Source organism: Bubalus kerabau, chromosome 20 (assembly GCF_029407905.1).
Source record: "Bubalus kerabau isolate K-KA32 ecotype Philippines breed swamp buffalo chromosome 20, PCC_UOA_SB_1v2, whole genome shotgun sequence".
In the NCBI taxonomy this organism is placed as follows: domain Eukaryota; kingdom Metazoa; phylum Chordata; class Mammalia; order Artiodactyla; family Bovidae; genus Bubalus; species Bubalus kerabau.
The window spans coordinates 59,187,044-59,213,486 of NC_073643.1; the positions used below are offsets into that span (position 1 = coordinate 59,187,044).

General features: G+C 56.4%; 1 protein-coding gene across 3 annotated transcripts in view; it reads right to left on the bottom strand.

Moving 5' to 3' along the window:
* Window positions 1-26,443, bottom strand: part of FGD5 (FYVE, RhoGEF and PH domain containing 5) — a 121,123-nt gene that overhangs the window by 49,393 nt on the left and 45,287 nt on the right. For all 3 annotated transcript variants that reach the window (XM_055557107.1, XM_055557108.1, XM_055557106.1), the window contains exon 3: window positions 14,062-14,197. In XM_055557107.1, the coding sequence (XP_055413082.1) occupies window positions 14,062-14,197 (136 nt within the window). The remainder of the gene's footprint in view (window positions 1-14,061; window positions 14,198-26,443) is intronic.

Sequence of the window (26,443 nt, forward strand, 5' to 3'; positions counted from 1 at the left end):
CTCGCGCCTGGAAACGCATCCTGCCGGGACAGGCCTGGACAGCTAAGGAGACCTCGTGGTCAAGCCTCCGTAACGAGAATCACTTTGTAGAGGATGGACAGGGCTCAGGAGACGCACTCTGTGAGATGAGGCTGAAAGTCAGGATGACCGCCGATCTTCCAGGGGCCTGTGCGTCCATTCTCACTTGCGTCCAGCTTGACGCTGAGACCTGTGCTTTGGTTTGGAAGGCCTGGGTTCAAGTCCTGGGCTCTGCCCCTTCCTACACCTACACCCTTGGACAAGTTATTCCTCTTCTCCCAGCTCCATCTGGAAAACACGGCTGATAATAATACCTACTAATGATCTGACTCTGCAACCCCATGGACTGTAGCCTGCCAGGCTCCTCTGTCCATGCGATTCTCCAGGCAAGAATCCTGGAGTGGGTCGCCATTCCCTTCTCCAGGGGATCTTCCCGACCCAGGGATCAAACCTGGGTCTCCTGCATTGCAGGGAGATTTTTTTTTTTTTTTTACCATCTGAGCCACCAGGAAAGAATAACAATAACAAACCAGGCAGCATTTACTGAACACTAAAGTTTAGCTCTGGATTTTCACATATATTATCTCACCGAACTGTCCCAACGACCCAGGAGGTAATTGCTATTATGAACCATTTTCAGATGAGGAAACTGAGGCACAACTAAGTCCTACCCTTTGCTCAGAGTCACCGCTAGTCAGTGGCAGACACGCGTTTCAGCCACAGGTAGTCAGCTCCAACCCTGAAGCACTGAGTGGCGTGCCTGGCACTCGGCAAGCGCTCAGTAAACGGTGTTTCGGTTCACTGAAGGAGGCGGAGTTTTCCAATCGGGAAACACCCGTCCTGGACCTGCACCGCGAGGGTGGTGGCAGGAGCCCGGCACTGCAGGGGCGCCCAGGGTCGGTGCCCACCCCCAGCCTCAGGGCAGCGCCCACGCTGGCACCCAGCAAGGAGAACAGGGCTGGACGTGGGGACACTTCCTACCCGCCGCCCGGCAGGACCGAGTGCAAGTCCCACTCAGACGCCTGTTTTCTCATCGGAAGATGGGGGGTCAGCGTCCCCCCACCGCACAGCCCGGATGAGGAGGTGACAGACGGAGGGGTCACGTCCCGCCCAAGCTTCTGGAGCTGTCGCCGCGGCCACTGGCACAGGCTGGGGGCCGTCGGGAGGCGCTTCTGGGCACGGGCCACCCCGCACGTCCCTCCACAGCCCTCCTGCCAGACGGGTCGACTCCGGGTGGGACGCAGGGGCCGTCCTGCTTTCTGACTGTGCCCATGATGGATGCGTGTTCACCAGCCGGACAAGAAGGGGGCCCGGCAAAGCCATGTGCCCGGGACTCTCCTCCGAAACTGCTCCTGGGCGTGGCCCCACTGGGGCCGTTTCATGCAGATGTTTGTTTAACCAGGAAATGAACTCCGAGGCTGACGGCAGTGTGCAGGGACAGACTTCTGGGAACAGGGCTCCTCCCAGGAGCGTGGGGGCCAGGGCCTGCGCTATCGCATTCCTCAGGCTGGCGCTGTGGGTGTTACGCCAGGCGGCCACCCCTCTGCCCCGGAGCTCCAAGCCGCTTATCTCCGCCGCTCCCCTGGGCCGCCCAGCCGCGCTTCCGCCCCAGGCCCCAGCAAACCTGCCGGCCCAGTGCTGGCTGTCCTGGGACCAGGGCAGGGCCGGAGGGAGGGGAAGAGGCCTCCCTTAGGGACCCTCCTGGCTAAACAGACGCAGGAAGAGTTGGCAGTCCTGGCCCTCTGCCCGGAGCTGTTTCTCCAGCTCGAGGACAGGAGTTCTCTGTCTCCTTCTAGAAAAGCAGTCCCCTAAGTCTGGTCTGAGAAACTCTGGGGTTCCACCTCCCTTTTCCAACTACGTATCTGCGTGAGTCTGGATCTGCACAGAAGTTGAACAAAGCAACACTTTCAACAGATGGAGAGGAGAATGCAGGTGTCTCCTACGAAGCCAGACATGAACAACATGTTTGCAAAAATGTAAAACCTAGGGACTTCCCTGGTGGCCAGTGGTTAAGAATCCACCTGCCAGTGCTGGGGATGAGGGTGCTAGCCTTGGTCGGGGAACTAGGAGCCTGCGTGCCATGGGGGACTAAGCCCGTGCACCACGACGAAGGACCAGCACTGCCAAAAATTAGAAACAAAAAATTAAAACCTGGTTACTCTTCTCACTGGTGGCTCAGATGGTAAAGCGTCTGTCTACAATGCGGGAGACCTGGGTTCCATCCCTGGGTCGGGAAGGTCCCCTGGAGAAGGAAATGGCAATCCACTCCAGTACTCTTGCCTGGAAAACTCCATGGATGGAGGAGCCTGGTAGGCTACAGTCCATGGATCACAAAGAGTCGGACATGACTGAGCGACCTCACTACTACTCTTCTCACTAAACATTTTGGAAAATAACTGTTTTTCATAATAAGTGCTATTTATGTTAACATAAAATGGTCTGTGCATGCTAAGTCACTTCAGTCATGTCTGACTCTCTCAGACCCTGTGGGTAGCCCACCAGGCTCCTCTGTCCATGGGATTCTCCAGGTAAGAATACTGGAGTGGGTTGCCATTTCCTTCTCCAGAGGATCTTCCTGACCCAGGGATCAAACCCACGTCTCCTGCATTGGCAGGCAAGTTCTTTTACCATGAACGCCACCCCGGAGGCCCTGAAATGGTCTGTTGTTGCTCTCTTTAGAATGAGTGAAAAGATGCACGTTTTAAGTTTTACTCAGTGTTACCTTCTCATGTGGTGACCATGGATAGATACAACTTACAGAAACAAAAACTCTCAGGGGCTTTGGATCATTTTTAAGAGGCCAGATATGGATCTGAGACCGAAAGGTTTTAAGAAGCACTGTTTTAGAGAGTCTCACACTGATCACAGAGGACTGTGGATGGAAATGCTCTGCATTCTCAGCGAAGAGCTCAGGCGCAGAGGTCTCGCGGCCACTGTAATGTAATAGCAATCCCTGTCACTGTTGCTGTGCGAAGCAGGGTAATGAGCCCCAGGCTGCCTGGCCTGGCCCTCAGCAGGGCCCCACGTATGCCCGGGGCTGCCGTTCTCTCCCCAGCATCCTGTCCTGCGGCAGAGGGAGAAACCACCCCCAAGCTCCTGTTTTGTCACCTGTCTCCTTGCTTGCAGGCCTGCTGGGTTGAGCCTTGCTCGGCCTTTAAACAGCTGCCTCTTTCCTTCACCCTCGTCTCTGCCAGCTCCCGGCAGAGCCCCGTGTCTTGACGTCCGGGGCCTGGCTCAGTGCCCCCTCCTCCGCACACACCTGCTCCCTGCCCACGGTCACCTGGGCACACCACTCCCCCACGCCGTAACCCTCAGCTTCTTGGCTCCTGGAGACATCTTTCCTTCTCAGATGACTGTCACCGACACCTGTGTCTGCTCCACCCACCCGGGCCTTGTCCCTGCTCAGAACTGCCCTGCTCTAAGTGGGTGGGCTCTCTCTGGTCACCATCTCAGACCTGAACTCCTGAGCGTCCCACAGCTTCAGCGCACTGCTCTCTTAGCTCATGAGAGCTACAGCCAGGGGCCTACTCCAGCCCACCCAAGGCTGAGGGCTGCCATTCTCTGTCACCTGCAGCCCCGAGTGGCCCCACAGCCCCCGAGAGAACCTGCCCTCCCACCGGATGCTGACGCCTGTGCTCTGGGGTCAGGAGACCTGGTTCGAGGCGTGGGCTCCACCCCTTCCTACACCTACACACCTGGACAAGCTCCTTCTCTTCTCTGAGCCCCATCGGCAAAACAGGGAGAACAATACCCACTGAGTAATATAATAGCTGGTGCTTCTCAGACAATATGACCGCTACTGTTGTTGTTCAATCGCTCAGTCGTGTCCGACTCTTTGCGACCCCATGGACTGCCTCCCTGTCCACCACCATCTCCAGGACCCTGCTCAAACTCATGTCCATTGAATCAGTGATGCCACCCAACTGTCCTGTCCTCTGTCGACCCCTTCTCCTCCTGCCCTCAGTCTTTCCCAGCATCAGGGTCTTTTCACATGAGTCAGTTCTTTGCATCAGATGGCCAAAGTACTAGAGTTTCAACTTCAGCATCAGTCCTTCCAATGAATATACAGGACTGATCTCCTTTAGGATGGACTGGTCGGATCTCCTTGCAGGCCAAGGGACTCTCAAAAGAGTCTTCTCCTGCACCACAGCTCAAAAGCATCAATTCTTCAGTGCTCAGCCTTCTTTATTGTCCAACTCTCACATCCGTACATGACTACTGGAAAAACCATAGCTTTGACTAGACGGACCTTTGTCGGCAAAGTGATGTTTTTGCTTAAGGACTTAGTATGTGTTAAGCATGGTTCTGAGCTTTCTACATGGATTATCTCATTAAATCCTCCCAACAACATATGAGGTAAGCACTATTACTCTTACCTCCATTTCACAGATGGGGAAACTGAGGCACAGGGAAGTTCTATCCCTCTCCTGTTCCATTCCTCCATTCTTCCCTGTCCCATGGAACTCAGATTTGTCCCGTAAGCTCGCCTAGCCTTTCCGTACCTCAGGGTTTTCCGGCTCATGCAGGTTCCTGTGTCCAGAAGTTCCCTGTGATCTATGAAGTGTCTCTAAGTCACTGGCTAAACCTTAGCTGGGCAAAGCTCCAGAGTGGGCTCCTGATGCTCCATGCCCGCCAGCCTCCTCGACCACATATCCTGTGGGTGGCGGGTGGGGGGAACCACATCCGGACAGAAAGAAGAGGCTGCTGACCAGGGCTTTTTCAAACCCTGGGAAATATTCCTAATGAGCCTTAGCTATTTTGAGGGTCCCAGCGAGGGGCCTTGCTGGAGTGTCCTGAGGTCACGTCTGGAGCTCAGGGAGCCAGACTCACACGGGCAGCAGGGACCCCACAAGAACGCTATCTCCGAGGCCCCCCGGGGCACCGCCGGAACAGACAGCATCTTCCCCCTTGGAATGCACCGGGGTTTCCAGCACAGACTTCGGCGGCTGTCAAGAGGTTCAGACAGGTGCTCGGAGAGAGGAGGGTTGCTTTTATCCCAGCTGCCACCTGTGTTCTCACAGGTGGCAGGGAAGGGATGAGGTGGGCCAAGGAGAGGCCACATTTGCAGGACAAGGAGGGAAGTAGGTGGGGCCAACGGAGCCTCTCCCCCTGTCTCCCCCTCCCCCAGGAACCAGCAGTCAGCTTCTGCTCCTGGGACTCCCAGCCTCACTCGGGCTCTTGAGCACAGGCTGCAGCGAGTCTGGGTTTGGCCCAGATTCTTCAGAAAACTTCCAGCATCGCAGAGAGTCTCTGGTCCTGGAGGCGATCTGTGATGCTGACAGCGTGTTATCTCGGAGCTTCAGGAGACCCCACGAGGCTTCCGGAGACCTGACTTCTCCTCGACTCCATCTCCAACCTGCTGGACAGCCTCGAGGGAGCTGCGGCCTCTCCCAGAGCCACAGTCTCCTCTCCTGGGAGACTAAGGGCTCTCGCATATCACAGACCCCACACCCGCCCCCTCCCCATCCCTGGTCCCTGGTCTCCACCACTCTCCTCTCTGCGTCTGTGCCTCTGCCTGGCTTAGTCTCCTCCTGTACGTGGAGTCACACGGTGTTTGTCCTTCTCTGACTCCCTGACTTCACTGAGTACTGAGCCCTGGGGGTCGGGCCACGTTGTACCACGTGACAGGACTTCCTTCCTTGTCAAGTCTGAGTAGTATTCCACTGCATGTGAAGTCCATGCTGTTTATGCACCCATCCTTCGATGGACACTGAGAGGCTAGATTTCATGTTAAGTGCTCTTAATAAAGTAAAGAAATCAAAGGGGTCCTGTCCTGAGCGTCTCACTTCAGTCTGAGAAAGGACCACCCAAAGGTCAGGAAGCCAGTCGACGCCTGGGCTCCCCACCTTCACGCCCTGTGCTCTGCCCTCCGAGGTATCTCTCTCCTTTCTATGTAGCCACGTCCCTCATTGCTTCACAGAGTGCACTACGCCTCACCTCCTCCTGGAAGCCTCCCTGGCTGTCCCGACTCTTAAGACTGGGGACACTCACGTGGCTCAGGCACAATTACACAGCTGAGACCCCGTAACTGTTCCATCTTCCCTGCAGCCTTTGTTCTGTAAATAACTGTGACGTGTAACCTTTATGAAAGTGCATAAAACGTAGCGCCTAGAGATTATCACACGAGGAGTCTTCTCATTCTCCACCCTGACCGTAAGTCCCCACGCTGGGCACCCCACTGGCTTCTTTTCCTGCACCTAGGGGAGCAGAGGGCACTGCGGATGCTCCACACAGCCCGGACGGCTGCCACACAGACCCGAGCTCAAACTTGAGCGTGCGTACGAGCCACCGGGGGGCTCTTGTTAACATGCAGATACTGGATGAACCTAGGGGCTCGGGTGCTGGGGGTCCGCGGGTCAGACTCTGAGCAGCAGGGCTGTGGACCAGACACAGACAGTGATGCCCACAAAGTCAGGAAGGACAAAGGGAGGGCAAAGGTGACCTTGTGGCCCCAGCTCTAAACTGGTCAGAGGGGTCTGAGCCTTGGCAGAGAGGAAAACCAGGCACAGAGGAAGCTCTCTGAGAACCGGGGCGTCCCAACGCTGCCATCCCCAGTCTGGGGGCTCCTGGCAGCCCGCAAGCCCTCCAGGGCCCTGAGCAAGGAGGCATGGGCCAGGCAGGCAGCCAGGACACTCCCTGGACCCCTGTGCCCCCATTCTCTTCCTTCTGCTTTAGGTTCTGAGAGTCTGCATCTTCATCCTCCTCCATTCAACTGTCTGAAGATAAACTCTCTGTGTTAACTTGGCCAAACCACTGTGCTCTGTAAATTGTACATGACTGAGGCGGTGCTTTTGTTCACTAAACTGTCCTTCAACTGAGATTGTTTTCCGTGCTTAAATGTAGGACGTGCGTCTAACGCATTCATCCATGGATCAGTTTCTTTGAGGATATTTACCGAATGCTGTTTTTCGTGCCAGGCAGCAGCGATGTACCTGTGAGTAGGACAGTCACGGTCCCTGCCCTCCTGGAGCTATTCTGAGAGGCAAAGGTGAACAGTGGGCAACCAAGCAGAAAAGATAACACAGAGCAATCACAGCCTGAGACAGGGCAGAGGAAGGGAAGCACAGGAGTGCGCAGGGTCAGCAGGGAGAGGCCTCTCGGGGGAGGTGCCGTCTCCTCGCAGCCCTGCAGCCCACGGTGCCAAGGGCAGGAAGAGCGTCTTGCGTGCAAATAAGCGCAAGTGCGAAGGCCCTGGGGTGCGGGTAAGTAACAGACAGCCTCATTCTGCAGCCTCTGTGGCTGAATTCCATTCCATCCGTGACTGACTCATGACGACAGATGAAATGCCAGGGACTCTCAAGTCTTTCCAACCTGGTGCCAATCGCCACAACAGCAAACTTGAGAGGAGAGGCAAAGACTTGGGGGTGGGGGGTAGGGCGCGTGGAAAAGTGGCGAGTTCCGCTGGGCATGTGCTGAGTCTGAGGTCTGCGGGGAAGTCTGCAGGGCTTCCGAGAAGGGCCCCTTAAAGCAGGTGGCAGCTGGAATGTGAGGCTAAATGGAGGTGTGGGCTGCAAGGTCAGCTCTGGGGACACACCTGAGAAGGGCTGGCCACTGGCCCGCGAGCGGCTGGAGCAGAGGACCGGGAGGAGAGCGGGGCTGGAGGAACCCCAGGAAATCAACACCTCCAGGGAGCAGCAGGTAGAGAGGATGGTCAGGGAAGCGGGTAGAGAGCGAGGAGAAGACAGAGCCAGAGACGCTGAGGCAGCTCCTGTGGCGGGGAGACCGCCAGAGTGGAGGCTTGGTGTCTGAGGTGGACAGTGTGCAGAGTGAGGGACCACAGCAAGGGGGGCGGGGAAGTGGGAGGAGCCTGCCTGTGGGCAGAGCAAAGGCCTGCAGAACCTGTCCAGCCCAACCCCTCCTCCCCTGCCCCCAAGGCTGACCTCCTAGGCTCCCTGCCACCTCCCACCTCTGCACTGCTGCTCCCTGACCACAGGGCTGTCCCCAGACCTTCCCATTTTCTTCCTCCTTCCCAACAGCCAGCTCCCAGCTCAGAGGTTTCCTCTTCATCACAAAGGCTAATGGGCCAGCTTGTAAAAGAGTATGGCAGGTCCTCAAAAAGCTTCTTGGGTCCCAAAATCACTGTGGATGGTGACTGCAGCCATGATATTAAAAGACGCTTGCTCCTTGGAAGAAAAGCTATGACCAACCCAGACAGCATATTAAAAAGCAGAGACATTGTTTTGCCGACAAAGGTCCATCCAGTCAAAGCTATGATTCTTCTAGTAGTCATGTATGGATACGAGAGTTGGACCATAAAGAAGGCTGAGCGCCAAATAATTGATGCTTTTGAACTTAGGTGTTGGAGAAGACTCTTGAGAGTCCCTTGGACTGCAAGGAGATCAAACCAGTCCACACTAAAGGGAATCAGTCCTAAATATTCATGGGAAGGACTGACGCTGAAGCTCCAATACTTTGGCCACCTGATGCAAAGAGCAGACTCATTAGAAAAGACCCTGATGCTGGGAAAGATTGGAGGCGGGAGGAGAAGGGGACGAGAGAGGATGAGATGGTTGGATGGCATCACTGACTCAGTAGACATGAATTTGAGCATATTTCTGGAGATACTGAAGGACAGGGAGGCCTGGCGTGCTGCAGTCCATGGGGTCACAGAGTCAGACGTGAGTGAGTCACAGAACAGCAACAAAGGATGGCTATGTGATCTAGCGATTCCACTTCTGGGAACATACACAAAAGAATTGAAAGCAGTGTCTTAAAGAGAGATTTGCACACCCAAGTTCACAGCAACGTGATTCGCAGCAGGGGGAAAGTGGAGGCAACCCAAGCATCCATAGATGGATGAACTGACAACATGTGATATGAACACATCATGGAATATCATCCAGCCTTCCAAGGAAGGAAATCCTGACACATGTGACAACATGCATGAACCTGGAAGACGTCCTGCCAGGTCAAATAAACCAGACACACAGATACAGATACCCTGTGAGTCCACACGGTGGAGGTATCTAGAGTGATCACAGAAGCAGAGAGCAGAATGCTGAGTGCCAGAGGCTGGGGCGGGGCGGGGCGTTGCTCTGTAAGACCCGCTGAGTCTCAGTTTGGGAAGATGAAAAAGTTCTGGAGAGGGACAGTAGGGATGGTTGCCCAACAATGTGAATGTTCTTGGCGCTACTGAACCGTATACTTAAAAATGGTCAACGTGGAAGATTTTATGTTCTGTGCATTTTAAACCCCGCCTTTTTTGTTTGTTTTTGCCGTGCCAGGTCTCAGCGGCAGCACACGGGGTCTTCTATTTCCAGCGCAGCACGTGGGATCTTTAGTTGCAGCGTGTGAGATCTAGTTCCCTGACCAGAGACTGAACCCAGGCCCCTGCGTTGGGAGCGTGGAATCTTAGCCACTGGACTGCCAGGGAAGTCCTTCAACGAAACTCTTAAAAAAAAGAAAAGCCTTCTCCAGCCTCCCGAAGTTTCCCGTCTCTCTTATCCCCAGTGCTCTGTCCCCTGCCTCTGTGGTACGTTCACCACCGCAACCCATCTTAGGGAGTTTTCTGGACGACTGCTCATCACCTTCTAGGAGGTGCACTCCAGCAGAGCCAGGAGACACCCTGTCTGACCTGTGGCTGCTGTTTCTTCAGCCCTTAGAGGGGTGCCTGGCACACAGTAGGTGCTCAGTAAATACCTGACCAAGAAATACAACTGCTGAAGAAGAGGAGGGCCGGGTGAGGTCACAGAGAGGAGAGGTGCAGACGGGAGGGCGCTCTCGTCAGAAAGGAGACGGTTTTCTGGGAAAGTGGGCTGGCTGCCGGGGAGGAAGCTGCGGCAGGTGAGGCCCGGCCTCCCGGGCCCGCCGGAGCGTGTCTGCGGTGGAGCCAACGGGCACCGGAACGCGGGGTTAGGGCTGTGGCGTGGAGAAGGTGCATGGTGACATGTAATACGAGTTGGGGGCTGGCCCCGTGGAGGTGACCAGGGTTTGAGCAGATCCTTTAACCCTGATGGATGGTCAGGGTGAGGTCGCAGGTGCGAAGCTGGGGGCAGGAGGCCAGCAAGGAAGCCAGGCTGGGCCCCCGGGACCCTGGGTGCAGTCGGGAGGGGCGTCCTGCCTGGGCGGGGACCAGAGGCGGTGGGCAGGCAGGACGGGTCTGCTCCAGAGGACAGGGCTGGGGTCAGGGGTAGACCCGTCCAAGAAAACAACATCCTTGGTGACAACGGGAGTCCGGCCAGGGAAGAGGTAACCCGAGGGGCCGTCAACTCTTGGGCTGATCTAGGGGAGCTGGTATGTTGCCCGAAAAGTCCCCGTTAGCTTGAAAACCGGGCACACTGTCGGGAGGGGAACTGGCCAGCCAGCTTGTGTCTCCTTTCATTGCTAGATCTATTTTTAGGTCCAGCTCGATTCTCCTTTTTTGCCCCCTCTTTCCTTCAGCCCACACCCTTTGTCTGTCCGCAAGTGGGAGCGAGAGAGGTCAGACAGGTGGGTGGACCAGCTGGGCTCAGCTTCCTGTCCTGCTGCAAAAATCTCTCCCCTCCTGCCTGGGTAGGCCCAAAACATCTGGGAAGGGTGGGTGGGGCTCGGCACTTTTTATTTATTGTTACGTAAACCATAAAACGTATCACCCTGGAGGAAGGGTGGGGCTCACCACCATATCCCCACACACGCCCAAGGTCCAGGGGAGGCCATCCCAGTCCAGGGCTGCCCCTTTGAGACGGCTGGAGTGGAAATCTGGGTCCCCTTGCCCCCAGGACGCGACAGAGGCACAGAGAGGTGAGGTCTGCTTTTCGGAGAAGCAGAATTTTCAGAGAGGATGGAAGACGGAAGAATAAGAAGTGAATGTTCCACCTCCCCACCCCAGGAAAGACTGCTCCGTCTAGAAACTTCCCAGCGATCGAGGGGCCCTCACCCCCCAGGACTACCAGGGAGGCCCTGCAACAGCCTGTGGTGGGGGCTTGATCAGGAGGCACAGACACTGATTGAAACCGGCCTGCCCTCGGCTCTGCCCTCTCCCGGGATCCACGCGCAGGAAAAAATGTGTGTGTGAGGAGGGGTACGAACGGGTGCCCTGCGGTGTTGTCCACAGAGCAGAGGAGGCTAAGACTCCGAGCTCCCAATGCAGGGGGCCTGGGGGTTCGATTCCCAGTAGGGGAAGGAGCTCCCACGTGCTGCAACTGAAAGTCTGCCCGCCTCAACTAAGGGACCCTGTACGCTGCACGAAGCCCGGGGGTCCTGTGTGCAGACGAACAAATGAGTTATTTCCCAAACACCAGAGACACTATACATGCCCTTCAGCGAGGGGAGGGCCGAAAAACGACAGCACAGCCAGACACGGAAGCGCCGGGCACGAAGAAGATGAAGCGAGAGCTCCCTGCACTGATGCGGGACAAGGTCTAAGACCCCAGCGAGTGAGCCCCACTGAGTGATCGGCCCTGTTTCTCAGAGCTTGATACAGTTTACGGGGAAAAAAAATAATCACAGCTCCACAAATAATGCCATCCGTTTTGTCCATTTCTGACGCTTAATGAATGACGTATGCCGGTGGAACACAGCGGAGAAGGTGTGGAAGGATACACAGCCAACTGCATACCAGGCGCCCCGGTGAGGGCCCGGGGGCCGGCAATGAGCGCCCCGGGGTACTGAGCCCTCACCTGTGGGGATCTCAGACGTGACGAGGAGCCCCCAGCGGAGCACGTCTCGGGTGATGAAGACCTGATGCCCACAGGGGCCTGCACCGCTGCAGCATCAGGAAGGCCTCACAGGGAAGAAGTGGGGGGGCCGGCTGGGGGGAGCACGCAGTCCACGTCTGGCAGGTGAGGACGCTGGGCTCCCGAGAGTGGACTGACCCGCCTGGGGGCCCGGCCTGCTACGTCTCCCTCTGGGCGCTCAGAAACGACCGGACGGTCCTTCTCGTGGAGGGAAGTGGCTGGCAACACAGCGGGAGCGGGGAGACGCAGGTGGTCCCAGGGGAAGGTGGGGAACCATCACGGGGTACACAGAGCTGCACATGGGGGGCCCCACTGTTTTCTCAGTCCCTCAGCTCTGCGGGGACCCAGCCCCAGCCCCAGCGTCAGAGTGAGGGCCAAGCCCCGAGGACAGCGAGGGCGCTCTGCTCCCAGGATCCCCGACCCCAGCGACACCCAGAAGGGCCAGAGTCAGAGCTCACCTCCCTTCCCCACACGCCCACTCATCCCAAGCCAAGAGCTCCTCCCGGAGGGAGGGGAGGAAGCGGAGAGGCAAGAGGAGGCCACCAGGATCGCAGCAGAGAAACAGACAGACAAGACTGGGCTTGGAGTCAGCGCTGTTTCCAGCCCCTTCAATCGCGTGCAGTGTGGCCTTGGGCAAGGGACTTAACCTTTCTGAGCCTCTGTGTCCTGGGCTGCAGAACAGGGAAAGGGCCACCAGCTTCAGCGCTGTCGTAAGGAACCAAAGAGACAGCGGACTTGGGAGCACTGGGTGCCCCGCGCACAGCTCACTGCCCAGAGTGTGAGGAGCAGGGAGAGGAGGGAAGGGGAAGGGACCACGGCCGAGCAGGTGGGAAAGGCCCCTGACCCCGGCCCTAACCCTTGAGCATCCTCACAGCACCAGGCAGACAGGTGAGCGAACTTTCAAAAGAAACCAAATGCACCAGATAAAACGAAACTCATGCCCACGTGTCAACTACTTGGTAAGCGCCAAGCACCCGGGCCGGCGCTCCCAGAGGAAGAGCCTGTGGTCAGAGTGGACCACCTCACCTGGGCTGGGAGGGGAAGACGCATGCCCGGGGTGGGGGACGGAGAGGAACAGGTGCCGAGGGAGGAGCCTGCTCCTCTGGCGTTTGGGCTCCTTCTCCCCGGCAGATGGGAGGGCGCCCAGGAGATGAGGGGAGAACCCCAGGCTGGCCTCAGGTGGCCCGGCGGTAGGTGTCACCCTGGTCTGAACTGCTGGGCCCCGGCACCTCGTGACGTCGCCCGGGGGGCACCACTGACAGCCGTGCGGCCACACTCAGGTCCTGCGGCTCCGATGGTTTCTGCAAACCTGAACGCGGGAAACAGCCCACGTGTCCTGGAAGTGCGTGAAAGGAGGGAGATCGGGTCGGGAATGGCGAGAGGCGTGGGCTCACCCCAGCACCGGATGGCGAGCACATGTAACCACCACCATGAACAAGGCCTGATGCCCAATAACAAGGTCCAGGCCTCGACTGTGACCTGCGCCTCGCCTCACCGTCCACCTCCAGAGCTTCCGTGGTGGCTCAGATGGTAAAGAATCTGCCTGCCACGCAGGACACCCAGATTCAATACCTGGATTGGGAAGATTCCCTGGAGGAGGGCAGGACAACCCACTCCCATATTCTTGCCTGAAGAATCCCATGGACAGAGGAGCCTGGCGGGCTGCAGTCCATGGGGTCGCAGAGAGTCGGACACGACTGAGCGACATCACTTTCCGGTTCACTTTCTCCCAGCCCCACCCATCCCCCCACCCCTCACTCCAGCATTACGGTAGGCAGGAAGGACATCTTCATGAAACACTCACACGCCTAACTCATCGCACCCTCACAATTCCCACTTCACAGATGATGAAACTGAGGCCCAGGGCCCCGAGGTCACTGGGATCTAGCCCTTGCGTGCTCAGTCACTCGGTTATGTCTGACTCTTTGTGACCCCGTGGACTGTAGCCTGCCAGGCCCCTCTGTCCGTGGGGATTCTCCAGGCAAGAATATTGGGGTGGGTTGCCTGGCCCTTCTCCAGGGGATCTTCCCGACCCAGGGACAGAACCCCAGTCTCCTGCATGGCAGGCAGATTCTTCACCATCTGAGCCACCAGGGAAGCCCTACCTTGATTCAGGTCAGGCAGCTCTATCCCATGTCCCCCCCGACCGAGGCTCTGGAAGCCCCAGGCTCCAGGGACCCAGGCGGACATGAGCAGTCATCCCCGCAGCATCCCGTGGCCCCCGTCTGCTGCGAGTCTTCAGGCAGCAGCACCGAACAAGACTCGGTCTCTGTGTCCAGCCAGGGCTCAGCTGTCTGAAAGCAGCTCCTTCCACCTGGAGACGGAAGGGATTGGGCCTACCCTCCACCTTCACGTCTCTGACCCCCCATCTCACCGGCCGCCCACCTACCTTGTGGGGGAGGCCGGGGTCTCTCACAGCGCGGTCCTCTTCCTCCTCCGAGCTTCCACGCTCTTCCTCCGACGTGAGGTCCTCCTTGGGGGCCACTGCCGAGATGGGACAGACCTTGTAGGGCTCGGTGTAGGCACTGGGGACGCAGCAGAGAAACAGGGTCAGAGCTGCCCGTCTGGCCAAGGGACGGCAAACCGGCCAGGGCCCTGCTAACGCCACGAGCCATTACCGAGTGCTCTGGGTCTCGCGGGGACCCAGAGATGGGCAAGACCAGGCAGGACCTCCTTCCTGCCCCCACCCCCGCCCATCTGTTCTGGTTCACTGGACATTCCAAGCTCTTCGCTGCCTCAGGACCTTTACACATGCTGTTCAAGACAGACCCCTCTCCCCATTAGCTGCAAGGAGACCCGGGTTGGGAAGATCCCCTGGAGAAGGGAACGGCAGCCCATGCCAGTATTCTGGCCTGGAAAATGCCAGGGACGGAGGAGCCTGGTGGACTGGCCCCATCACAGTAGCCTCCTTGCTCCCAGCCTCTCTACACAGCAGAGTGATTGACTGACAAGACAAACCAGGCCACATCTCACTCTCTTGCTCAAGAACCTTCAACGGCTCCCTTCTGCCTTTGGCAACGTGGTCCCAGATGACTTCTCATAAAATCTCTCTTCATACTAAAAATTCAAGCGTCTCATTAAATTTTTATCAATACTGATTCCTGCTCTCTGGGAATGATGGATGGATGGATGGATGGATGGATGGAGAAGCGGCCATGAGGAAGGAGTCTCCACTCTCTGGAGTGGCTGGCCAACCCTACTCCAGGCCTTCAACAGGCAGGCTCAGGACCCCTGCCTCAGGCCTGGTCCACGCAGGGGGAAGCATGGCCTGGAGGGTACATCAGGGGAGGACATGAGTGTTAGGCTGTGGTGCAAGGAGAGGCTATTCCTGGCACCAGAAAGAGCATGGACACCTCTCTCCATGTCTGCCCCAAGAAGGACCGGAGTCCTCTGGTTCACATGGGGGCCAAGAGCCAGATGATCAGGGAGAAGCGGCCTGTTCCTGCCTGGACTCCTGGTGCCGTGTGTGTGTGTGTGTGTGTGTGTAGTGTAGGCTTACAGTCATGCACCTGACTGTACAGAGACACAGCCCTGACCCAGGCTGGAGCCGCATGTGTGGATGTGTGTGTGTATATTGGGGGCTGCAGTCATGGTGGGTGTGTGTGAGTGTGTGTGTGTGAGTGTGTGTGTGTCTGTGTGTGTGTAGTGTGGGCCTGTGTGTGTGTGTAGTCTGTGCATGGCCTGCAGCCATGCACAAGTGTGCAGACGCACAGCCCTGACCCAGGCTGGAGCTGTGTGTGTGTGTGTGTGTGTGTGTGTGTGTGTGTAGTGTGTAGTGTGGGCTTACAGTTATGAACCTGTGTGCAGAGGCACAGCCCTGACCCAGGCTGGAGCTGTGTGTGTGTGTGTGTGTGTGTGTATTTGGGGCTGCAGTCATGGTGGGTGTGTGTGAGTGTTTGTGTGTATCTCTGTGTGTGTGTAGTGTGGGCTTACAGTTATGAACCTGTGTGTGGAGGCACAGCCCTGACCCAGGCTGGAGCCGTGTGTGTGTCTGTGTAGTGTGGGCCTGTGTGTGTGTGTGTGTGTAGTGTGGGCTTGCAGCCATGCACAAGTGTGCAGACGCACAGCCCTGACCCAAGCTGGAGCTGTGTGTGTGTGTGTGTGTGTCTGTGTGTGTGTAGTGCGGGCTTACAGTTATGAACTTGTGTGCAGAGGCACAGCCCTGACCCAGGCTGGAGCCAGGACCCGTTCAGCTATCCCACTGCCCGCCCTTCTGGCCCCAGCTCTGCCTTTCTCTTTACAATGGGATGGCCCAAAAGTTCATTTGGGGTTTTCTGTAACATTCATGGAATCTCGTTAAGATCATTAGAAGATTTCTTATCAGAATTTGGAGGATACAAGGTAGAGGGCCAATATATTCAAAATGCTTAAAGAAAAAAACCTGTCAGCTAAGAACCAACCCTGAATTCCACACAACTGTCCTTCAGAACTGAGCTGGATGCTAAGACATCCCTAAATAAACCTGCGGCAGCTCGTGACAACAAAGTCTGCGCTGCAGGAGGTGTTCGAGGGAGTCCTGCAGAGCGAAACGAAAGGGCAGTGGACAGACCACAAACTCACAGGGAGAAACAAAGGCCACACATGGGCAATCACACAACTGCAATGATGAATTCTACCAAACAGTCAAGGAAGAACGAATGCCAGTCATTCTAAAAATGTCCCCCCAAAGTTGAAGAGGGAACACTTCCCAACTCATTCCATGAGGCCAGTACTGCCTCCATCCTCCCAGACAGCGAGTCCGAAACCTGGGTACCTCGGGCCTGAACACTGACCGTCTCCCGAGTTCACCGTCACACCCTCCCCGACTCCACTGGCCTCTCTGTCATCACAGCCTCGGAGCCCAGGCCATCGCTTGCCTGGAGGTCTGTAACACTTGCTTCCACTTGGCACCCCTTCCCTGGGGCTGCCCTCCCATCTCTTCACCCAGCAGCCAGAGGGACGATCTCAGACCCCGCCTGATCCTGCCACCCTCCTGCTGAAACTGTTCGGGGTAGTCCAGTGCTGCTGCCATTTGGCCCCAGCAGCTCAGCCTGCTGGGCGAAGCTCCGCTACCCGAGGCGCGGGAAGCTGGGCCTCCTCGTGCCCCGATGCTGCCGTGAAGTCTGCCCAGCATCGGACACTGCCAGGTATCCGGGAACTTGGGGGGCTATGCCTCAAGCCAGGCAAGGGCTGGACTCCTTGCAGCAGACACTGGGGAGAGAGCTCATGGACGCCCAGAACACCAGAGATGGGGAGGGGCTGGCTCAAGGTCACATGGCAAACGGGGGCCGAAACACGAGGCCTCTGCCTGCACCTGGTCCCATTTAACAGACATGAAGGGGCCCAGTTGGCTTCCCTCAATGCACCACTGCGTGCAGCTGACTCAGGCTGCAAGGGCACATGGGCTTTGCTCTTGTTCTCTGTGCTCTTTTTATTTCCTTTTGGAGCAGCAGCGGGAGAATCCCCATGGACAGAGGAGCCTGGCGGGCTGCAGTCCATGGGTTCACAAAGAGTCGGACACGACTGAGGGACTTAGCACAACTCCCAGGTGGGGCTGCCTGGGTTCAAATCCTGGCCATGTATTACATTACCTTTCTAAGCCTCAGCAGTGCCCAACTCATTGAGCTGCTGGGAGGGGTCAACGAATTGTACTGCAAGACACAACAGTGCCTGGCACGTAATAACTCAATAACGGAGAGCCAGGGCTCTCCTCCTTCCCAGCTTGGCTGAGCATGGCTGCTCCACTTTGGACCAACTGCCGTCTAAAGTCAGCTCGTCTTTAACATCTGCTTCTATTCTGACCTCATCCTGATAACACCCATGAAGTCACAGAACGTATTCTCCTAACAGTTTAAAATAAACCACACGATTATTCATCTATGGCGTGTTTGACGACGATGCCCTTGCCCTCCCCTGAAGGTGCACAGACCTTCAGAGACAAACCCAGTGAGCACGGATCCACCATCTGTCCTCAAGCCAACCTCAGCTTCTGGCTAGAAACGTGTCCCGGGCTCTCTTTAATCTACTTCTTCCTCTCGCTTTTGTTTTCTAGAAAGATCTAAGAAGGGAGTCAGGAGACAAGGGCTGGGGTGCTCTCATGATATTCTGGCTCATTAATTTCATTGTCCTACTGAGGGGCTGTGAGCACAACAGATGAAGGCAAACTGCCATGAAAAATACGCTTTCACAACATAAAAAAGTGACTGTAACCCCACGGCTTGACAGAGTCAGTGGAAGCCTCAGTGACAGAGCTTATCTTAGACTGGACTCTCTAGTTAAATAAGCAAATCAAATAGTCTAGACCACTAGTGTCAACAGAACTGTGTCTACACACGTTTGATATTTGCTACCAGGCTGATCTTCAAATCCAGGGGAAGAAAAACACCTCCAAGACATGCTTTCTTAATAACTTCTGCCCAAACGCTCCGACACGCCCTGGAGAACTCATGTCCTTGGTGAGTAATCACTTCCTCCCTTGGGGGACAGACTGGGAACCCGCACAGAGGGTTCATCCATTTCCCCAGTTCAGTTCAGTTCAATTGCTCAGTCGTGTCCAACTCTTTGTGACCTCATGAACCACAGCACGCCAAGCCTCCCCGTCCATCACCAACTCCCGTAGTTCACCCAAACTCATGTCCATTGAGTCGGTGATGCCATCCAACCATCTCATCGTCTGTCGTCCCCTTCTCCTCCTGCCCCCAATCCCTCCCAGCATCAGGGTCTTTTCCAATGGGTCAACTCTTTGCATCAGGTGGTCAAAGTGTTGGAGTTTCAGCTTCAACATCAGTCCTTCCAATGAACACCCAGGACTGATCTCCTTTCGGATGGACTGGTTGGATCTCCCTGCAGTCCAAGGGACTCTCAAGAGTCTTCTCTAACACCGCAGTTCAAAAGCATCAATTCTTCTGTGCTCAGCTTTCTTTATAGTCCAACGGTCATATCCATACATGACCACTGGAAAATCCATTTGCCCAGTCAATCAGTATAGACCTGTGAGACAGGTCCCTTGCACAGCAGGCCCTAGGGAAGGTCTGTATTTTTAGCTGTCTGACTCCTATCTGGCCGGCTTTGACCACTCAGACTCTGTACTGTAGGTACTGGTAACACAGTGGTAAACAAACATGCACTGTTCCACGGCCTCTCCAGTCGAAATGCCCGTTATAATCATAACGAGGGGGGCTTCCCTGGCGGCCCAGTGGCTAAGATTCCACACTCCTAACGCAAGGCGTGAAGGTTTGACCCCTCAGGGAGCTAGATCTCACATGCTGTTAAGATCCCGAGTGCTGTGATTAAGACCCGGTGCAGTCAAACAAATAAACATCAAATAAGAAATAAATAAAAGTTCTGTTTAAAAAATCATAACTAGGTGAGGTGTTGCCTCCAGACACCTTCTCTGGATGCACCGATGTATAACACATGAGAAAGCCGTCTGACCCAAACAGCTCCCGTCTACTCACTCGCCCATCCACACACTTTTCACCCATTGGCCATACAGCCACTCAGCCCTCCCTCCCTCTCTCCACCAGTCCCCCCATCCCTCCATCCACCCACTCACCTACCCATTCATCTGTCCAACTACCCTTCTGCTCACCCACCCACCTGGCGATCCTTCTATCCATCCAACCCAACCACCCAATCTTCCACTCCCGCACTCACTGACTCACCAAAGGCGAGGCAGCTCCTACTTCAAAGAGCAAGCCCGTGAAGGGATGGAGGACTGCAGCACCATGCAAAGTGCTGGCTGGGAGGACGGGTCCAGAACTCAGACCGCCTGCTGTGAATCCCAGCTCTACCACTTCAAGCAAGTTACTGCAACTTTCCATGCCCGTTTTTTTTAATCTGCAAATCAAGGGTAATGACACATGCTAGGAAAACGGACAAAAATGCCACGTGGTCAGCACTGTTGGCTTCGAGACCAAATGGCTTAGAACTTCGGCATCAGATCAAGGAGAGGCGCTGTGTGACCTCAGGCAAGGCCTCTCTGTCTCTAAGCCACAGTGGGGATGACTATCTTGGTTCACTGTGGGCTTCAGTGAGAACAGGATGCGACCTTAATATGTCCCTTTTGGCCAGCCTGCAGAGGGGCCAAGTTTTAAATCCCCAAGACTAGTCTCCACAGGGCTGTGTCCTCCCCCTGGGCTGACTTGTGCTTTAAAGGGAACATAAATTAAAGCTGCTCAGAGCTCGTTACCCTAAACGACCCTCCAAATGAGCACAGTCCTTTCCAGCAGCCTGGAGTCGTAAAAGGACATGAGCACCCACGTGGGGGGACGAGCACTTTGTAAGCTGGCCCAGGGCGGTCCGGCTCTGCCCGTTAAATCCCACCCGGTGTGACACTCACTGGGAGCCGTAACCCTGAGCACAGCCAAAGGGGCCCCGTAACTCATAAAGCGGGAAGGCTGTCCCCTGCGGGAGCCTCTCACGGGCGCCTAGAGCCCTCGCTCTGCCCCCGCTGGTGCCGTGACATGTGGGAGGAGGCCAGATTGCAGATGTCACGGCCCCTGGCTCCTCTGAGATAGGCTGGAACCTTCCTGGAGCTCTCCAGCTTGGCGGGGCGGTGCAGGGGCTTCAGCACTGCGATCTCTGGGAGCTGGAAAGTTTGAGATGGAGGAGACAGGATGACGGACTCGGCAAATATGACTATCCTCATTAGCAGGGCGGCTGGAAGAGCTTAGAAGCGGATGGAGGAGAGGGCTGGGTGCAAAACCAGGGATTTCCAAATCCTCAGACGTGAGTCTAACTCTCTGATGTCAGCACCTTCAGAGTTCACTCAAACATCCCTCCAGACCTTCTCCAGGACACGTCTTCTGCCCTGATTATTTCCTGGTCACTCAAACCTGACCCCTCACCAGTCCCCCTTCTTCAAAGGCTCAGAAGTTGTCCTGGATACACGTATCACCTGCACTGGGGCTCTGAATCTCAGGCAGTGGAAACCGCCCAGGAAGATGGGCTCAGAGACCTGAGAGGCCTGCCTTCACCGCCAACCTGTTGCATGGTCGTGCTGGTGGGCCTCAGTTTGTGCATCTGTAAAATGGAGAAGCAGACACCCACAGCTGTGAAAACGGGTGTTGAGACTGGACTGTGTGCATTCGATGGCCTGGCTGGAGGGGAGGGCAGGCTCTGAGAGCAGCTGCTGCCTGCAGTCTTCTCCTGGCGTGAGCCTCTGCTTCGCTCCCTCTGGAGGGAGCGCGTCCCACACCCGGGGTCAGCCAAGGGAGAGTGCTCGTAATGCTTCCCAGAAGCATGATTGAAGGAGAGGCTTTTCTGAAAGTTCAATTTCCATCCTGCACTAAGTAGAAACAGCAGTGTATCCCCGCTCTCTGTCCTCCGCCAGCCACACCCCTCTTCCTCAAGCACACACGCCTCAGGGCTTTATAGGGATTTGTTTTCTTGTTGTAACAGGTTTATTGACATGTAATTCACATACCAGAAGGTTTACCCTTTTAGAGGGTACAATCCAGCGCTTTTTGGTATAGGCACGGAGCTGTGCGGCCATCACCACTATCTAATTTAGAAACTTTTCATCAACCCCAAACCATGTACCATTTAGCAATCAGCCACATTCCTCTCCCTCCCAACCGCTGGCAACCACTCACTTTCTGTCTCCAGTAGTCGCAGTGTTAGTTGCTCAGTCGTGTCCGACTCTTTGCAGCCCCCTGGACTGTAGCCCGCCAGGCTCCTCTGTCCATGAACTTCTCCAGGCAACAATACTGGAGTGGGCTGCCATTTCCATCTCGAGGGAGTCCTCCTGGCCCAGGGATCGAACCCGAGTCTCCCGCACTGCACGCAGATTCTTTACCACTGAGTCACCGGGGAAGCCCATGGCTCTGCCTATTCTAAACATTTCATACGAATGGACTCATACAGTCAAGTCATCATTTGTCCTTTTGCGTCTGGCTTCTCTGTTACTACAATGCATTCAAGGGCCATGTACCAGTACTGCACTCTGTTCAATGGCCACTAACACTCCACGGCATGGCTGTGCCACATTCTGCTTGTCCGTCCACCTCTCGAGAGACACTTGGGCTCTTTCCACGTCTCGGCTAGCCTGAAGAGTGCTCCTAGGAGCATTCACGTAAGAGTTTTTTGGAGAGGTATGTTTTCATTTCTCTTGGCACACCCAGGTGTGGAATGGCTGGGTCATACGGTAACTGTACGTCTAACATTTTGAAGAACTGCCAGACTATTTTTAGTATAACATCTGCACTCCACTGCCAGCGCTGAGGGCTCTGATTTCTTCCCATCCTCATCCCTACTTGCTACTGTCTGTCTTTGTTATTTTACCCTTCCTAGTGGCTTTGATGGAGAAGGCAATGGCACCCCACTCCAGTACTCTTGCCTAGAAAACCCCATGGACGGAGGAGCCTGGTGGGCTGCAGTCCATGGGGTCGCTAAGGGTCAGACACGACTGAGCGACTTCACTTTCATTTTCACTTTCATGCATTAGAGAAGGAAATGGCAACCCACTCCAGTGTTCTTGCCTGGAGAATCCCAGGGACAGGGGTGCCTGGGGGCTGCCGCCTACGGGGTCGCACAGAGTGGAACATGACTGAAGCGACTTAGGAGCAGCAGTGGCCTTGAAACGGTTTACGGGGATTGTCAAGGAATTCTGTTCTCCTTGACCACAGCTCAGCCTCTTCCTGACCCAAACAAACACTACAGTAATTCCTATTCAAAGAGAAATGTAAGTATGACTCCCAAGACTTCCTTTACAGAAAATCAAATGAGGTTCAGAGGTGCGGGGAGAACACATGACTACCTCTGGAGGCTCTGCAGAGGCCATGTAACACGACAGACTGATATAAAGAGGTAATGACAAGAGGAAAACCGTAGGCCAGAGCCCCGGTCTCGCCAGCGTGACGTTCTCTCTGGTTCTGGCTTCAGGTAACGGTCTTTGCTTCCTGCAACGTGGCCTGCCGGGGAGGACATGGGTGAAAAGCCCTGTGTGTCTGGCTCTCAGCAGCGGCCACACTGTGGGCAGGTGGCCCCCCCCGGACCACTGACCCCCGACCCCATCTCTGGGGCCACGGGAGAGGATAACGTTAAAGGTCACAAGGGTTAGGATTCCACCTCCCGAGGTCAGGCCCCAGCTCTGCCCCTTGTCAGCCCAATGCCCTGAGGTCAGCTGCCTAACCTGCCTCAGTTTCCTCACCCGTAAAACAGAGATGCTAACAGGACTTCCCCCTCCAGGGTTTATGAGACGATGCGTGTGCATGAGGCAGGTGGGCCGCTCAGCACAGCGCCAGGCAGGTGGATTTGCTACAATCAGTCTGAGCTAGAGGCCAGAACGTCTCGAACCCTTACAGACCCGCTGGTAATCCCATCTCTGTCACCAGCTTTCTGGGTGGACTCTCTCCTCTCCCTAGGCCTCAGTTTCCTCATCTGCGACACGAGAGAGTCAGAGGTCTTCTGCAGGCCCCACCACGACGACGTTCTGTGAGTTTGTGTCCAAAGGGGCCCCCTGGGAAGCTGAGGGGATCTGTCCCAGCGATTCCTGGCTCATCTCTGCTGTTCTGAGCCGTCACGCGCAGCCAAACCACCACCGCCCTGCCCCCTGCACGCCCCAGTCCCTCCCCATCTCTGCGCCTCTTTCGAGGCTGTTCCAAAATTCCTTCCTGCCTGCCTCCTGCTCCCCTGGCCCCTCACAGTCCAGCCACACACCACCTCTTCCGGGAAGCCTTCTCCGCCTCTCCAGCGAGATGGGGGCTCTCGTCCACAGTTACACGACTGCGGAAATCTGCACCCCTGAGCCAGCTCCCCTACCAGCCACCAGCTCCCTGAGGGCAGGAGTCGGGCTCACCGTGTGCTTCCGTGTCGTCCGTGAGTGGCACAGTAGGCACTCGTGTCGAATGACTGTCCACGGAGCTTGGTGACAGCTCAGAGTTCTACTTGGCAAAGGATAGTATACCCTCGAGACGGCAGGCCAAGCCCAAGGGAGAGGTGGCCAGACAAGTCTTAATGCACAGATGAGCTATTCTGCTAATTAGACCAGCCTTAAAAACAGTTCTTTTATTTTTATTCACTTACGTGGCTGTGCCCAGTCTTAGCTGTACATGTGGGATCCAGTTCCCTGACCAGGGATTGAACCCAGGCCCCCTGCACTGGGAGCGTGGAGTCTTAGCCACTGGCTCACCAGGGAAGCCCTGGCCGTACTTTTATACTGCTTTGAGTATGGCTGAAGGTGGGGGTTGGGAGAGCCCACCCCTCCACCGTGGGCTGGATCTGGACATGTGTGCGTGCTCGCTCAGTCATGTCCGACTCTTTGCGACCCCGTGGACTGTAGCCCGCCAGGCACCCCTGTCCGTGGATTTTCCGGGCAAGAATACTGGAGTGGGTTTCCATTTCCTCCTCCAGGGGATCTTGCCGACCCAGGGATGGAACCCACATCTCCTGTACTGCAGGCAGATTCTTCACCACTGAGCCACCAGGGAAGCCCCACGTGGACACAGCCGGACAATAATAATGGCAGCAGCAGAGAGGCCGAGCCCAGTGATCCTGAGTGCTGTGCTGACGACGTGCCAGGCGCCTGACGAGCCCTTCTCCAGCACTGTGTCCTGCAGGTGTCACGTGCCCATTTCACAGATGAAGAGCTGAGCAGGGACGGGATGCGTGCAGAGCTGGGGTCTCATCTGAGCGCAGGGACCCTGGCTTCAAAGGCGTCCCCGTAACCGCCCCCCTACACTGCTTCCACCAGCAGGAGCAGCCCAGGGGGTCGGGCCAGGGCTCTGAGCCCCGTTGCCACCCGCCTCCGGCAGCCGGGAATGCTGAGGCGCTGCACGGCTACCTGACTCCCTCAGGTCTGCTTCTCCCTCCCTCAGCCTCTCCCACCCGGAAGCACACTCAGGCAATCTGCACCTGGGCCCACTGCCCTCTGTGCCGGCGAGACAGACGTGAAAATGTGCGAGAGGTGCCTGGACACTCCGGGGTCCGCAGGGCACCCGACACCAGGCGGGCGGGAGGCGGGGCCGCCCCGACACATGTGAACATGTGGGTCTAGTGTGGTTGGAGCCGGACACCTGGATGGGGGACATGGGGTCCAGACAGAGACCATCGCCCTAAGGTTGAGACCCGGAAGGGAGGGTGACGCAGGTAAGGGCAACAGGCCTGGACCCAGACACCCGAGCACACACACGCTCTTGTCACGTGACTCATCTGTGGCCTCCTCTGCCCACAGTGGGGAAGGAGCACTTCCAGAGAAATACCATGCTTTGCCAAAGGCCTCTGAATGCCCCTTGCTTCTCGAGAGCAGAGCTACTGGCTGAGGACAGATGCCTGGGAAATGCCGAGTCTCCAGGTAGATGAACTCTCCTCTCCAGGCCCAGCTCTGACCTCACCCCTTCTTCCAGGAAGCCTTCCCAGCTGCGACCTCACCTCCTCCTCCAGGAAGCCTTCCCAGCTGCAACCTCACACCCTCCTCCAGGAAGCCTTCCCAGCTGCAACCTCACACCCTCCTCCAGGAAGCCTTCCCTGCTGCAACCTCACCTCCTCCTCCAGGAAGCCTTCCCAGCTGCAACCTCACCTCCTCCTCCAGGAAGCCTTCCCAGCTGCGACCTCATCTTCTCCTCAGGAACCTTTCCGGCCGCAACCTCACCCCCTCTTCCAGGAAGCCTTCCCAGCTGCAACCTCACCTCCTCCTCCAGGAAGCCTTCCCAGTTGCAACCTTACCTCCTCTAGGAAGCCTTCCCAGCTGCAACCTCATCTCTTCCTCCAGGAAGCCTTCCCAGCTATGACCTCAGCCCCTCTTCCAAGAAGCTTCCCAGGTGCAACTTCATCCCTTCTTCCAAGAAGCCTTCCCACCTGCGAGTTCATTTCCTCCTCCAGGAAGCCTTCCTTGACCACTGAGCAGGTCTACCATGAACCTAATGAGACTTCAGCATCAGGCCCCACACCTGCATGAGTCCCTCTCATGGCTTTGTAGATTATTTTCTACCCTTCGTTGTACATTCTTCATCTTAAAGAGACTCCCCAAATTACGTACGCTTCAGAATCTGCCCCACCCGGCCCCACCTGCCTGCTGAGGCCCTGCTCCCCCTCCGGGGCCCGGCACCCACGTGCTCCCCTCATTGCTTGTGGCCTTAGCTCTGCACAGGCTTCCCCTCCCTCACCAGCTCCCAGCGCTGAACTCTGCGCACAGCAGGTGCTCCACCAACCTGCTGGTTTTAGCGGGCTCCTGGGGGAAGCGGCTCCAGCCAGAGTGTGCATCCGTGAGTAGACATGGATCTGGGGGTGTCCCCGGTCACAGCTGCCCCCCAGCACGGGCAATGCAATTCCCCACAGGCCGAGCGCCTACTGTCTGCCCCGTCTCACCCAACATGTCACGTGTGCTGACCAGCTTACCCCACCCCCAGTGCGGGGGATACAGAGTGGGGAGGAGATGCCCTTTCTCTTCCCTGAGGCACCCACAGCCCAGTGAGACCGCAGACACGGGGGCGCAGAGGGCTGTGAACACAGCAGTTCAGTTCAGTTCAGTTGCTCAGTCGTGTCCAACTCTTTGCGACCCCATGGACCACAGCACGCCAGGCCTCCCTGTCCATCACCAACTCCTGGAGTTTACTCAAACTCATGTCCATCAAGTCAGTGATGCAATCCAGCCATCTTATCCTCTGTCGTCCCCTTCTCCTCCTGCCTTCAATCTTTTCCAGCATCAGCGTCTTTTCCAGTGAGTCAGCTCTTTGAACCAGGTGGCCAAAGGACTGGAGTTTCAGCTTCAGTATCAGTCCTTCCAGTGAATATTCAGGACTGATTTCCTTTAGGATGGACTGGCTGGATCTCCCTGTAGTCCAAGGGACTCT